The 16,034-nt window shown below is 43.1% G+C and overlaps 1 protein-coding gene across 1 annotated transcript in view; it reads right to left on the bottom strand.

Moving 5' to 3' along the window:
* Positions 1-16,034, bottom strand: part of rad50 (RAD50 homolog, double strand break repair protein) — a 116,058-nt gene that overhangs the window by 34,458 nt on the left and 65,566 nt on the right. Inside the window, exons 16-17 of the mRNA XM_080201314.1 lie at positions 15,319-15,445; positions 1,957-2,150 (exon numbers count right to left, since the gene is read on the bottom strand). Of these exons, the coding sequence (XP_080057440.1) occupies positions 1,957-2,150; positions 15,319-15,445 (321 nt within the window). The remainder of the gene's footprint in view (positions 1-1,956; positions 2,151-15,318; positions 15,446-16,034) is intronic.

The raw sequence follows: 16,034 nt of genomic DNA, 5'->3' as shown, positions 1-16,034 counted from the left end.
GTAGTGGGGGAGGGGGTGGATAAGGGAAACCGTGATGTCTGTGGGTAGTGGGGGGGGAGGGGTTGATAAGGGGGATAGTGATGTGTGGGGGTAATGGTGGGGGGGTTGATAACGGGGGGCAATGATGTGTGTGTGCGCACCATTGTTCCATTTTCCACCCCCGGGTCGCTTTCTCTGCTTCCTGCAGCCCGAGAGCGATCTGAATGGGCGCGCTTTTTCAAATGTTTTTCTAACTGCTCATGCGCAGTTCAGAGCTCCGATCGTTTCCGGCATGCTAATCCCCGTCCACAGCGCGATCAAGCCCACGATTTCTTTTTCAGGCTGAGAGCGCACGGAGGCCCCTGAAAGCAGATTTCCAAGTCGGATCTGAATTACGCCATGATTCAGCACATAGAATGAAAATGGTAAAATCAGGCCCTATAAATTGTTATTACAATTTTACTTTGGACTTGTGCATTTAGTGAGGCTCATTGCTGCAACAACATTGACTAACTGGTCTTTCAGTCAAGATTATGTTCATCACCTAGCTCCAATTTTACTTTCTAGCAGCAGTTTACACAGGATACGATGCAGGTTTTATATGCTCCAGCAGCCCAGGCGTACCTTGCTCCACTCATCAGGCTTTACATCAGCCTTTGCAGTGAATAATAACGACAGGTGAGGGAGCCAGTGGACGGAGAGGGAGGGAAGAGCATCACAAGCAAAGTTCAGTTCTGTCCTCGTGCAATATTTGTACACATGCACACGGTGGGGGAAACTGGGGTCACTCTGTGGGCATCAAGACTATGGACCAGATTTTACCAATCGGAGGCTAAGTGCTGGGTCCGGACGTAAAACGGATCCAAGCCTGGAATCCTCATTCCAGTGAGCCCACATGCTTTTTGCCAACTCCGGTCTGGTCTGCGCTTCTTACTATGTTTACCCAAGTCCAATGGTGGCATCTCCACATCAACGAGTGCAGGTCAGAAGGATGGTGGAGGGAGAGCAGCAATCCAGGTAGTTGGGGGTGTGTTCTGCCAGGGGTGGGGGGGGTCTGACCAGATCTGCGCCCAAATCGGGTGTTGGTAAAGGCGTGATCTGCTCGGTTTTGGGTGCAGATCGCATTACAGGCCTGATGCCCGAATTTACTGCCCGAAAACGAGTGCAAATTTTTGGAAAGATCAGGCCCTATGAAACCTAAGTTGGCTTTTTATGTCCTGTCCAATATGGTGAAGTCAACTATCTGAGTCATCAAAAAAAGGAACGTACCAAACCAATGACTTTCTTGTCTTGTTAAGAATTACCCGAGCCACGCGAAGGCAACTTAGACAATTTCTCCTGCTTTCACTGGAGACGTTTCCTATCAATCTTCTCTACGAAGCATTAACCTTGGTTCCACGGCAACCTGGCTCAGTCAGACAATTGTTCTCACTCCAGATACTTCAGCATATAGTCGAGACTATGGGGTCTCAGCATACAAGGCCTAGCCCTTCAGGAAAGAGGTTGAGAGTGCCTTGATGGGGAGTGCGAGGAAGATGGGTTTGGATAAAGCAACAAATATGACAGACTCTAAAAACAGCCTGACGTAGCCAGAGGAGATAAATGAGACGTTTGGATATTCATTCACTTGAAGATGGGGACAGTGGACAGTCTCGGGGGCGTATCACTACTACACAAGTAGCAGTTCTAATCGACAAATTATTTCCATTATCAAGTGCGGAAATAAAAATGTAACATCTACTACTGCACTCCAGTTCTAAACTCCCCTGGATCAAACCCACACAGGAATTAATATTCCATCTAAAGTATAAGAATTATATCAGTTAAGACAATGTAGGATAGCATCTGAGCATGAGGCATGACTGCACTGTAAATGAACGTGCATTCAGATAGCAGGATAACTGAATGAAAGATATGGCTCTTAAGGCTATAGTAGTTTGCTTTTGAAGGATATGAACAATACCAAAAGCAACATACTCGTATTTCTCTCTGTAAGGATTGAATCTCCGTGGAAAATTCTGCGCGCTGCTCCTCCAGCTGTTGACGTCGCTGCATGTTGCTGGCGATCTGCAGTTTTTCAGCTCTGACCTCATTGACAATGCTTTTCAGTAGCTGGATCTGTTCTTGCTGCTCTTCAATCATTTTCCGCCTCAGTTCAATTTTATTTGACACTACAATGGAAACAGTGTTAGCACAGCATGTCCATGTCAAAAAGTCAAGACTCTGCAAAGAGCTGCAGATTTCATCAGGTCGTTGGTAACATACAAATAACAGTTTCACTTTGAAATCTGCATTCCCGTCTCACCTTTCAACGAGTCATTAGAGCAGTCCTGAATTGTCAGTTAAGCTGCTCCAATTAGAAGACAATAACTTGTATTTACATATCACCTTTAACTTAATGAGACATTTCAAAATACATCACAAGAGTATTTTCAAGATCTAGGTAAGGAGTTATAGGTGATCAAACACCTGGTTAAAGAGGTAGAGCTTTCAGGAGTAGCTCAAAGGATGAGAGGGAAGAGTACAGATATAGAGAAGTTTAACAAGGGAATTTCAGAACTTAATCAGCTGAAGGCACAGCCACTGATGCTGAAGAAAAGGGAATGAAATGGAGCACAAATGGCCCATGTGGAAGAAACGCAGTGATCTCATAGGGTTATGGAGCTGAAGATTACACAGCCGGGTAGGGACAGAAGGAGGAGTTTGAAGACAAGGATGAGAATTCTAAAATTGAGTGTTGTTAGATCAGTAATCTATGGACCTAGATCATAGATCATAGATCATAGAACCCTACAGTGCAGAAAGAGGCCCTTCGGCCCATCGAGTCTGCACCAAACACAATCCCACCCAGGCCCTACTCCCATATCCCTACATATTATACCCACTAATCCCTCTAACCTACGCATCCCTGGATACTAAGGGGCAATTTCTTAGCATGGCCAATCAACCTAACCGGCACATCTTTGGACTGTGGGAGGAAACCGGAGTACCCAAAGGAAACCCATGCAGACATGAGGAAAATGTGCAAACTCCACACAGACCTGAACCGGGAATCGAACCCAGGACCCTGGAGCTGTGAAGCAGCAGTGCTAACCACTGTGCTATTGTGCCGGTAGCACAGTGGATATGAATATTACATATTCAAGAGGCAGGAAAAGACCAGATGGTGCATGCAATTCCTGAGATGATGGCAATGGGGGAAGGTAAGGCAATGGGTGGGGGAGGGGGTGCAGCACTGTGGGAGACATTCATCAGAAGTGGTTTAATTGCCAAAAAACATTGATTGTGTAAACTCCCCAAAACCTCACCTCCCCTTTACGTGCTGCTATGTCAGCCTCAGTTAGGAAGTCAGTCTGTTTCATTCTAATTTTGTGTCATCAGAAAATGTTTAAAAAGTACCCTGTACAGCCAAGTCTCAATCATTAATATACATTGAGAAAGAATAGTCCCAATACTTACCGAAACCAAACACATAGCTTCCATCAGTCTGAAAAACAATCATTTTCCACATGCTAGGTGGAATTCTCCCATGGCCCCGATAGCAGGTTCAATGGTCGTGGGGGCAGGAGAGGTAAATTTGGCAGATCCAAATATCTGTTTTATGCGGTGTGAATTTCTCACAGTGCCTGCCATTTGTTCCCACCATGACAGATTAGGGAACCCACTAGAGACTAGATTTGCATCCCGCTCATGAGATACAGATGAATCTTCCCTCCAACACCTGATTCTCCACAATGCCAGCAAGAAAATACATTAGCATGCAGATGTCAGAACTCACTTTAACAGTGCCTGGCACTGCCTGCAGAATTCAAGATGGAGGTTGGGAGCAACCCTGGACCATGACTGAAGTGAAGGCGGGCGGGGGGGTAGCGGAGTGTCAATATGATGATTGTGGAAGGATAAACATTGGTCAAGACACCGGGGGAAACCTGCCTACTCTTCAAATGGATGAATGTCCACATATGGCCTTGATTTCCTATCTTATTCTTCCCTCCAAGCCACTCACCATCCTGACTTGGAAAGATATCGCTGTTTCTTTGCAGTCGCTGGGTCAAAATCCTGGAATTCCCTTCCTAACAGCATTGTGGGTCAACCCACAGAACATAAGCAAAGAGTGGAGGTAAATGGGTGTTTTTCTGGTTAGCGATCAGTGGCTAGTGGTGTGCCACAGGGAGCTGCATTGGGACCCCAATTGTTTACGATTTACTTAGATGATTTGGAGTTGAGGACCAAGTGTCGTGTGTCAAAATTTGCAGATGACACTGAGATGAGTGGCAGGGCAAAGTGTGCAGAGGACACTGAAAGTCTGCAAAGGAATATCGATAGTCTAAATGAGTGGGTGAGGTTCTGGCAGATGGAATACAGTGTTGGTAAATGTGAGGTCATCCATTTTGGTAGGAATAACAACAAAATGGACTATTATTTAAATGGTAAAGAATTGCAGCATGCTGCTGTGCAAAGGGACCTGGGAGTGCTTGTGCAAGAATCACAAGGAATTGGTTTGCAGGTGCTGCATGTAATTAAGGCGGCAAATGGAATTTTGTCCTTCATTGCTAGGGGGATAGAGTTTAAAAACAGTGAGGTTATGTTGCAGCTGTAATAGGGTGCTGGTGAGGCCACATCTGGAGTACTGTGTACAGTTTTGGTCTTCTTACTTGAGAAAAGATATACTGGCACTGGAGGGGGTGCAGAGGAGATTCACTAGGTTGATTCCAGAGTTGAGAGGGTTGGCTTATGAGGAGAGACTGAGTAGACTGGGGCTAAACTCATTGGAGTTCAGAAGAATGTGGAGAGATCTTACAGAACATTTAAGATTATGAAGGGAATAGATATGATAGAAGCAGGGAAGTTGTTTCCACAGGTGGGTGAAACTAGAACTAGAGGGCATGGCCTCAAAATAAGCAGGAGCAGATTTAGGACTCAGTTGAGGAGGAACTTCTTCACACAAAGGCTTGTGTATCTATGGAATTCCCTGCCCGTGAAGCAGTTGAGGCTATCTCATTGAATGTTTTTAAGGCAAGGATAAGTAAATTTTTGAACAGTAAGGGAATTAAGGGTTGTGGTGAGCAGACAGATAAGTGGAGCTGAGTCCACGAAAAGATCAGCCATGATCTTATTGAATGGCGGAGAAGGCTTGAGGGGCCAGGTGGCCTACTCCTGCTCCTAGTTCTTATGTTCTTATGGACGGCAGCAATTCAAGGTGGTGGCTCACCACCACCTTCTCAAGGGCAACTAGGGATTGGCAATAAATGCTGGCCTAGCCAGCGATACCCATGTCCCAGAAAAGAATTAAAAAATTGCTTTTCTGAAGTAAAGATCACTGGCTCTTTAAGCCTATGTTGATAACTATCACACTTAAAAGTGTTACAAATACATAAAAAGAAAGCCAGTCATTTCAGGTGAGTTTGTTTCTTACAAATCTTCCAATTTGCAAAATACCCATGCCTAACAGCAACTATATACTAAATGATCTTAGGTTGTTTATCACATACTGGTCTAGAGTTCCTGGCCTCATTCAGGCCCTCTATATTACTCAGCATCTGGGAGCACTGAACTGAATACAGTGTTCCAGGTGAGGCTTAATCATGGCTTTTTATAAGAACAATATGAGAGGTTTTGTTTTATCTTGGGTCCTCCATATGATACATGCTAAGACTATAGTAGCTTTTGTCACAGTTTTCTACACTGGTTGTGAATCTTTCAAGATTAGTATACGAGAACACCTTGGCCCATTTCCTGCTCAATGGACCTAGCTCTGAACTTTGCTTGGTTTTATACACTGTTAATTTTCCATCTCTATTTGCAAAATGCTACACTGATCTATATTGAGTGACATCTGACAGATGTAAGATTAGTTCTTCATCGCATCTTGATCTAATTGTCATTTACTTTTCTTGCCTAAGGTCCTACCACCCACACAAACCATTGCATTATTTGCAAACTTGCAGACTGGGCTTCCAATGTCTTAATGCAGATCATCAATACAGATTGTTAGGATTGAAACTCCTACCTGTAGTCCATCACTAGCAACTGACCCTCACACAGAAGTGCCAATATAACAATCATTTGCATATCAGGATCTAACCAATTCCTAACCTAATTCAAGATCAACTCACTAATCTTGCTTCTGCGACAAGTGGTGAAGGGTTTAAGATAGTAGTATGTATTCTAATTCGACACTTCAGTGCAGTATTAAGGGAAGGCCACACTTCTAGAGGTGCTGTTCTTTGAATGAGATGTGAAATCAAGGCCATATGTGGGCTCGAAGATCTCATTTATCTATTTGCAGAATAGCTAAGCTTTTCCCGGTTTCATGGCTAATGTTTATCTCTTCACGATCATCACTAAAAACAGATTAGCTTCTCATTTATCTCGTTGTCTATGGGACCAGTGGAATGTAGAATTTCCTGCCACAGGCAGTAAAAATGAATTGCATGGTTAAGTTCAAAGGACAGTTTTAGGGCGGCACGGTGGCACAGTGGTTAACACTGCTGCCTCACAGAGCCAGGGACCTGGCTTCGATTCGCAGCTTGGGTCGCTGTCTATGTGGAGTTTGCACATTCTCCCCATGTCTGCATGGTTTCCTCTGGGTGCTCTGGTTTTGTCCCACAGTCCAAAGATATGTGGGTTAGGTGGATTGGCCATGCTAAATTGTCCCTTAGTATCAGGGGGACTAGCAAGGTGAATGCATAGGGCTGCAGGAATAGGGCTAGGTGGATTGTGATCAGTGCAGACTTGATGGGCTGAAGGGTCTCCTTCTGAAGTGTAGGGATTCTATAATTCTGTGACACTAGGTAAGCATCATAAGGGAGAAAAGAATAAAGGATATGTTGATGATGGTAGATGAAACAGGAGGTTTGTGTGCAGCGTAAATACCAGCATTGGCCTGTTGGGGCCAATGGCCCATCGCAATGCCATAAATGCTTAATTTACATTTCAACTTTACTGCTTGCCTATTGGCTGCCATGCCGTCCCTACATTACGACTGTGACTACATCTCAACATTACTCTAGGATAGTAAAATTTGCTATCAAAATCTATGATGTTTCCTTCTTATGCATTAATTCTATGCACTTAGGAAAAAGAATTAACAAAAAAATTCTTTAAATAATTATTGCATAGGCTGCATAGTCTTATTGGCTTGAAGCATTACAGATACCAAGACTAGCGAGGAGATTTATGCTTGGAGGCAGAGGGCCTGACTAAGATACGAACTGACTACACTTTGCATCTGTCTTTATCAATGAAAAAGATACAGCCAAAGCCATAGTGAAAGTGGAGGTTGCTTGGACGCTGGGTAGGCCAGAGTTGATAAAGTGGAGGGTATTTGAGAGGCAGGTTGTACTTAAAGTTGATAAGTCAGTGAGGAGTAGACATGATGCATCCCAGGACACACAGGAAAGTAAGGGTGGAAATAGCAGAAGAATTGGCACTAATCTTTTGATTCTCCTTGCAAACTGGAGAAGACTGAAGAATTGTAAATGCCACATCCTTGTTCAAAAAAGGAAGTGAAGATTAGTCCAGTGACTACAGGTCAGTTAGTTTAATCTCAGTGGTTTAAAAATGATAATTGGGACAAAATTAACAGTCATTTAGATAAGTGTTGATTTATTAAGGAAAATAGGCATGGATTTATTAAAGTTTCAAATCATGTTTAATTAACTTGATTAACTTTATTGATGAAGCTAACAGATAGAATTGATTAGAATAATGTGGATGATGAGATGTATAAGGATTGCCAAAAGGCGTTTGATCAAATGCCATAATAACATACTTTTTGGTAAAATCAAAGCCGATGGAACAAAAGGAATAGCAGAGGTGTGAATATGAAGATAACTGAATGGCGGAAAACACAGGGGCAGAATTCTCCTATCTTGAACTACTTTTGTTTACGATTGCAGAGGCTGGCGGGAAACCATGTCTTCCAGACCTATCCACATTAATTAGTCAAGCATGTACCTTGTGTCTTGTGCCTTGTTCGTGGTGGGGCAGACCTGTAGACGCATTGACTGCTGTCACATCAGATGGCATCTTGAAAAGGCTCCCAACATAGCTAACCCACTATTGAAGAAACAATTTGGACTTACTCAAAAGAAGGTGAATCTCTGGGATCACTCTGAGGTCAGAAGATGGACCTCTTGAGGAGGATATTTGATCTCCAGGAACATTGATGCTGGAAGATGGGCCTCGTGGATGACATTGAATCTGGAATCAGGAGGATCCACCTATAGATGTTCCCTCCACTCACTTCAGTCCTGGTCCAGTATTGCTCCGAGCCTCCAATCCGAACTCTGGAAGCAGCCCCAGGCACTGTTTAGGGTGAGTTCTGACATCGGCACGCCAGTGTATTTTCCTACTAGGGTTGTGGAGAATCAGGCGTGGGAGGGAAGATTTTGGTTAGGCCTTCATCTGCATCTTATCAGCAGGATGCAAATCAGTTTCACTTCAACCTCCAGCAGGTTTTCTGATCTACCATGGGGATGGGCACCAGTGGAAGATACCGTGGGAAATTCAAACTGGCATAAAACCGATACTTGGATCTATCAAATTCTCCAATCCTGCCCCCATCACCATTGAACCTGCCCTCAGGGCCATGGAAGAATTCCGCTTATAGTGTTTCAGACTGATGGAAGGTACATGCTAGGTTTCGGTCAGTACTGGGACCATTCTTTCTCGATGTATATTAATGGGCTAGACTTGGCTGTACAGAGTACTTTTTAAACATTTGCTGATGACAAAATACAGAAGAACTATTTACTGTTGATAAGGATAGTAATAGACTTCCAGAGAATATAGACAGATGGTGAAAGTGGTGGATATGTTTTGATAAGAATAAGGAGTGACAAGAGGAAATAAAGAATACAATTCTAAAAGGGCACAGTAGCAGAGGACCCTGGGGTATATCTGCAGAAATTGTTGAAGGTGGCAGGATAGGTTGAGAAAGTGTTTATTGCATATAAGATCCTGGGCTTTATAAATAAAGGCAGACTGTACAAAAGCAACAAAATTATGATGCATCTTTATGAAACACTGGTTCAACTTCTTCCCTACTGCCATCTGCCTTTAAAAGGACTCATATTAAGTTGACCTTTCTCTACACACTAGTAATGACTGTCACACTACATTCTACTTTTTCTGCTTTTCTTCTCTATGAACAGTATGCTTGGTCTGTATAGCGTGCAAGAAACAATACTTTTCACTGTAAACTAATACATGTGACAATAATAAATCAAATCAAATCAAATGGAGCATTGTGCCCAATTCTAAGCACCACATTTTAAGAAGGATGTAAAGGCTTTGAAGAAGGTGAGGAAAAGATTTTTGAGAAAGGTTCCAGGGATGAAAAACTTAAATTAAGTGAATAGACTGCAGAAGCTGGGGCTGGAGAGAAGAGAATATCTGATAGGGGTGTTCAAAATCATGAAGGTTCTGGATGAGAGATGAAAGGAACTATTCCCATTGTGAACCAGAGGACAACGTTTCAAGGCAAATGGCAGAAGAATCCATGACAATGAGGGAAAAAAGACTTTTTTTAACATCAGCTTTCAAAGGAACTTGGATAATTAACAGAAGGGAACATATTTGCTGGGTTATAAGGACTAGCTGAGCTGCTCAAGCAGAGAGCTGGTACGTGCATGATGGGTCAAATGGCCCTCTTATGTGCTGTTCAAGAAAACCAAATCCTTAATTCCCATTCAAAGGCTCAAAATAACAAAATTTAAGCTTTCAAAAACATTTGGCTGGACTTTTACCGGAGGTGGGGTGTTGGGGTGCGGGCTGGATTGGAGGGCAGTTGGTGAGGAACTAAAGGGGGAAGTGACAAGTTGGGGGAGGGGTTACACCCTGATGTGCACAAGGCACTGGCCAAATGATGTGACCCCTCTCCCTTCCATGCCACCTTTATTTCTAACTTGCCCGCAGAAAACAGACTGCCCAGATCAACTGTGTCCTGCTGTGGGCAGCATACTAACATAGAATCATAGAATCCTACGGTGAAGAAGGAGGCTATTCAGCCCATCAAGTCTGCACCAACCACAATCCCACCCAAGCCCTATCTCCATAACATCATGCACTTACCCTAGCTGGTCCCCCTAACACTAAAGGACAATTTAGCATGGCCAATGCACCTAACCTGCATATCTTTGGACTGTGAGAGGAAATCGGAGCACCCAGAGGAAACCCATGGTGAATGTGCAAACTCCACAGACAGTGACCCAAGCCGGGAATTGAACCCAGGTTCCTGGCGCTGTGAGGTAGTGCTAACCACTATGCCACTATGTGGCCCCCTACTATCCCAGTCAACTAGCTCGATAACAAATTCAATTGATCTTTGATCATTCATTTAAAAACGGCAGGTGGGTTATCACTTTCAGTGCTCAGCACACACACATTCCACTTCAACCACTGCCCCCTTGCAATGTGTAGACTCAGTAATTCCAATTGTTATTCCTCGCGGAGACAAAAAAATACAGCAGTTGAACAAAAAAAAGTGACTTTCAGAGAGATGAAGGATCAAAGTTTCAATTTAAAAAGAAGATAATTTCGGTCCTTGTGGTGGCATTTTCTTTCACTGGTACACAAAGCCACAAAGAAAGATATCTCAGTGCTGGAAAGTATTACCGCAACGCATCATCCCAGTCACCGCATCGACTGCTAGTATTTCCACTGCGGACTTGATCTTTGATGATCAGCGTCATTCAGTTTTCGATTTGACATCCATATCCAATACACTTAATACTCTAATTTATACGCCCAACCCCAATGGCTGCATAACAGATCATTTGCTAACAGAATCATAAAGTCACATAGAGGTTTACAGGATGGAAACAGCCTCTTTGGCCCAACTTGTCCATGCCACCCCTTTTTTTAAACCCCTAAGCTAGTCCCAATTGCCCGCACTTGGCCCATATTCCTCTATATCCACCTTACCTATGTAACTGTCTAAACGCTTTTTAGAAGACAAAATTGTACCTGCCTCTAATACTACCCCTGGCAGCTTGTTCCAGACACTCACCACCCTCTGTGTGAAGAAAATTGACCCTTTAGACCCTTTTGTATTTCTCCCCTCTCACCTTAAACCTATGTCCTCTAGTTTTAGACTCTCCTATCTTTGTGAAAAGAAGTTGACTACCTAGCTGATCTATGCTCCTCATTATTTTATAGACCTCTATAAGTTCGCTCCTGAGCCTCGTATGCTCCAGAGAAAAAAGTCCCAGTTTATCCAGCCTCCCTTCATAACTTAAACCATCAAGTCCTGGTAGCATCCGAGTAAATCCATTCTGCACTCTTTCTAGTTTAATAATATCCTTTCTATAATAGGGTGACCAGAACCGTACACAGTATTCCAAGTGTGGCCTTACCAATGTCTTGTACAACTTCAACAAGACATCCCAACTCCTGTATTCAATGTTCTGATCAATGAAACAAAGCATGCTGAATGCCTTCTTCACCACAAAGTGCACCTGTGGCTCTGCTTTCAAGGAATTATGAACACGCACCCCTAGATCTCTTTGTTCCAGAACTCTCCTCAAACACCCTACCATTAACTGAGTAAGTCCTGCCCTGGTTCGAGCAAAATGCAAGACCTCACATTTATCTAAATTCAACTCCATCTGCCATTCGTCAGCCCAGTGGCCCAATTGAACAAGATCCTGTTGCAATTGGAGATAACCTTCTTCACTGTCCACTGTGCCACCAATCTTGGTGTCACCTGCAAATTTACTAACCATGCCTACTGAATTCTCATCTAAATCATTAATATAAATGACAAATAACAGTGGACCCAGCACCAATCCCTGAGGCACACTACTGGTCACAGGCCTCCAGTTTGAAAAATGCAATAACCTACCATGTGGTACCTTGTCAAAGGCTTTGCTAAAGGCCATGTTGACAACATCAACTGCACTGCCCTCATCCACCTTCTTGGTTACCCATTCAAAAAACTCAATCAAATTTGTGAGACATGATTTTCCACTTACAAAGCCATGCTGAGTGTTCCTAACCAGTCCTTGCGTCTCTAAATGCCTGTAGATATTGTCTCTCAAAATACCTTCCAACGACTTACCCACTACAGACGTGAGGCTCACTTGCCTGTAATTCCCAGGCTTTTCCCTGCAGCCCTTCTTGAACAAAGGCCATACATTTGCCACCCTGCAATCTTCAGGCATCTCACCTGTGACTATCGATGATTCAAATATCTCTGCTAGGGGACCCACAATTTCCTCCCTAGCCTCCCACTGTGTCCTGGTCGTGGGTATTTGTCTACCTTGATGCGCTTGATTCATCAGGTCCCAGGGATTTATCTACCTTCATGTGCTTTAAGACTTCCAGTGACTCCTTCTCTATTATATGTACACTCCTCAAGACATCACTACTTATTTCCCCAAGTTCCCTAACATCCATTCTTTTCTAAGCAACGTACATTAAGGTTCTAGGAGCTTTATCAAAAACATTTTTGATAAAGTGGGCTGCTTCGACATTTAAGGCAGCAGTTAGAGGTGAACTACATTACTGAGACTCTGGAGTCACATGTAGGCTGGACTCGGTAAAGGACTGCAGATTTTCTTTCCTGAAGGACCTGAGTGAGCTAGATAGGCTTTAATGACAATTATAGTCACTATCACTGAGACCAGCTTTCAATTGCAGATTTTTTTATTAACTGAAATTAAATTCCACCAGCTGCCATGCTGGGATTTGAACCCATGTCCGCAAAATATTAGCCTGGGCCTCTACTGTCCAGTCTATGATTATTGAAACAAATTCAATTTTGGGGTCAAAAAGGATTTGCTGATTGGTGACTGCACTCAAATTTTAATGTCAGAATTGAACACAATTCATTCTCAACACTGCTATATCCAACACTCAGTTTTACAGAGCTCTGTTTTCAAACAAGCCTGAAAAGTAGCAAATATGCCTCATTCCAATTGTAAATTGCTGATCCAGGATATATATTGTTGTGGATTTAGTTCAAATCCTAGATGGCTGGCGCTATTCACTCTTCCACACGTGTGGAATTCATGGTATTTGCTGACAAGGGCTAAAATCCAGTGATCAAATTAACTTTGAAATTCCTCATGGGGTTACAGGGAGGGAGCAGAGAGTAAATGTGTTGTGTCTGGGAGAGTTTTCTCAGAAACAGCACGGTGATGATGCAAGGTTGGCGTAAAGACCTAAGTGACAGACTGTAATCTAAAGGTTGAGCCAGACAAGACTGCACTGCCCCCTGCTTTGAATTCCACAGAATCACGCTCTCTGGGTGAAGAAATTTCTCCTCACATCAATCCTAAAAGGTTTTACTCCTTATATTCAAACAACGACTCTTAGTTCTGGACTCCTCTACCATTGGGAACATTCCTTCTGAATCTACCCTGTCTAATCCTTTTTGAATTTTGTATGTTTCTATGAGATCATTTGGTGCATTGACTATGCTAAATTCTCCCTCGCTCAAACAGATGCTGGAATGTGGTGACTAGGGGATTTTCAGTCACTTCACTGCAGTGTTAACATAAGCTTACTTGCAACACTAATAAATAAACTAAACTTAATATTCCCTCTCACTCTTCTAAACTCCTGCGAATATAATTCTAACTGATTTAGTCTCTCCTTGTATGACAAACCTGCCATCCCAGGAATCAGCCTGGCAAACTTTTGCTGCATTCCCTCTATAGCAAGAACATCCTTCCTCTGAAGACTCCAAAACTGCACACAATACAGGTGTGGCCTCACCGATGTCCTATACAATTGCAGTAAAACATCCTTATTCCTGTACTCAATTCCTTTTGCTATGAAGGTCAACATAGCATTTGCCTTCTTTACTGCCTGCTATACCTGCATACCTACTTCCAGTGACTGATGCGTAACACCACTTAGGACCTTATGCCAACCTGTCATCTTCATCATGCTGTCTTTGAGCCAACTCTCCCAGACACAACACACCTCCCCCTCTTCCCCACCCTTAACTTGATGACAATTTCACAAGTTAATTTGATCACTGAGTTTTAGTCCTTGTAAGCAATACCAGAATGTACCCACCTGCAGCAGAGTGATTAGGTCTCGCTGAGTATCCACCTCTTTCAACTTACAGTCACTCAAATAATAATCTGCCTTCCTATTTTTGCTACTCAAGTGGATAACCTTATTTTTATCCACATTATACTACATCTGCCATGCATACGCCCACTCACTCAGCCTGTGCAAATCATGCTGGAGCATCTCTGCATCCTCCTCACTACTCACCCTCCACCCAACTTTGTATCATCTGCAAATTTGGAGATAATATATTTAGTTCCCTCATCCAAATCATTAATACGTAATGTGAAGAATTGGGTTCCGAGCACAGATCCCTGTGGAACCCCACTAAGGTGGCACAGTAGTTAACACTGCTGCCCCACAGTGCCAGGGACCTGGGTTCAATTCCCGGCTTGGGTCGCTGTCTGTGTGGAGTTTGCACTTTCTCCCCGTGTCTGCGTGGGTTTCCTCAGATGCACCAGTTTCTTCCGACATTCTGAAAGACTGCTGGTTGGGTGCATTGACCCAAGTAGGCGCCAGACTGTGGGAATTTCACTAACTTCATTGTAGTGTTAATGTAAGCCTACTTGTGACTAATAAACTTTACTTTTAAACTTTTAGTTGCTGTCTGCCAATCAAGAAAAGGCCTATTTATTCCAACTCTTTGCTTCCTATCTGCTAAACCATTTTTTATCCATCTCAAGACATTATCCGCAATTTCAAATACGGGCAATCTCAATCTCTTTAACTTTGCATAGTAATCAGCTACAAGAGGCCTTGTCAAAGCCTTCTGAAAGTCTAAATAAACCACATCTACTGGTTCTCCCTGGTCAACACTACTAGCTACATCCTCAAAGAATTCCGGTAAATTTGTCAAGCATGATTGAGTCAGGCCGGTTTCTCATTTGTGACCTGGATCATAAACTTGTTTCTGGCTGGAATTTGTGTCATTTGAGGGTAGGTATTCATGGGAGCTAATGACCGAATAGTGATCTGAAGTACACAAACATGGTGTGTGAAAGGAAGACTATGGTTTTAGCTGGTTAAATCTAATCAGTACTCCTGCACCCTCAAAGGTGCATAAGCTTGGCTTACTGCCAATCTATGAAGAATCCCTTTGGACTTAGGTAAGTGGGCTTGCCCACAATAGGAGTCATGTAGGAATTCTACTTCAGGTGATCAGAAAAGTCAGAGTTTCTCAGTAGGTTTGTTTGATGAATCTGAAGCATGATGGCATTCCTGCCTTCTGTCTGAGCTGACTGGCTGGAATGGGCTACATGGAGGGGAATCCAAGCATTTGTCCAATTCACAACTATTTTCATTCTTTCTTACCTGTCTTCGCTTGTAATTGCATCTCTTGCTTCTCCTGGTTGACCTGCTGCATTGTTCGGCTCACATCTACTCCCTCAAGCTTGGCAGCTTGTTGTGCAATCTTGCGTTCAACATCTCTCAACTCCATCTGATAGAATGATAAAGAGCCCATCAGTCATCATAGAACTGAATAATACACCTTGGCAGACCATTCAGCCCAAACAGCCTTTGACGACACTTTGAAAAAACAATTTAGTTAGTCCCATTCTTCCACTCTTTCTCAATAGCCCTGCAATTATTTTCTCTTTAAATTCGTATTAAGTTCTCTTTTGAAAGTCACTGCTGAATTTGCTTCTACTATTCTTTCATGTAGACCGTAACACATTGTCTTGCACACCCTCTGGTTCTTTTAACAATGACCTTAAAGTTGTGTCCTCTGGTCATCAACCCTATGCTATTGGGAGCAGTTTCTCCTCATGTACTCTATCAAAACCCCATGTTGAACACCTCTGTTAAATCATCTCTTTATCTTCTCTGTGCTAACAATAACCATAGTTTCAATGGTTTCTATAAATGACTGAAATCCATTATCCGTGGTACCATTCTGGCAAATCTTCTCAGCACTCTCTCCAACACCTTGACATCCTTTCGAAAGCATGATGCTCAGAATTGAACACAATTGTCCAGCTGAGGCCTAACCTAAGATTCATCAATCACTTACCACATGCATAGACTGA

The sequence above is a fragment of the Carcharhinus amblyrhynchos genome, chromosome 13 (genome assembly GCF_965287045.1).
Source record: "Carcharhinus amblyrhynchos chromosome 13, sCarAmb.v2.hapA, whole genome shotgun sequence".
Lineage (NCBI taxonomy): Eukaryota > Metazoa > Chordata > Chondrichthyes > Carcharhiniformes > Carcharhinidae > Carcharhinus > Carcharhinus amblyrhynchos.
The sequence above is the reverse complement of the archived record's forward strand: the minus strand, read 5'-3'. Positions and strand labels throughout refer to the sequence as shown.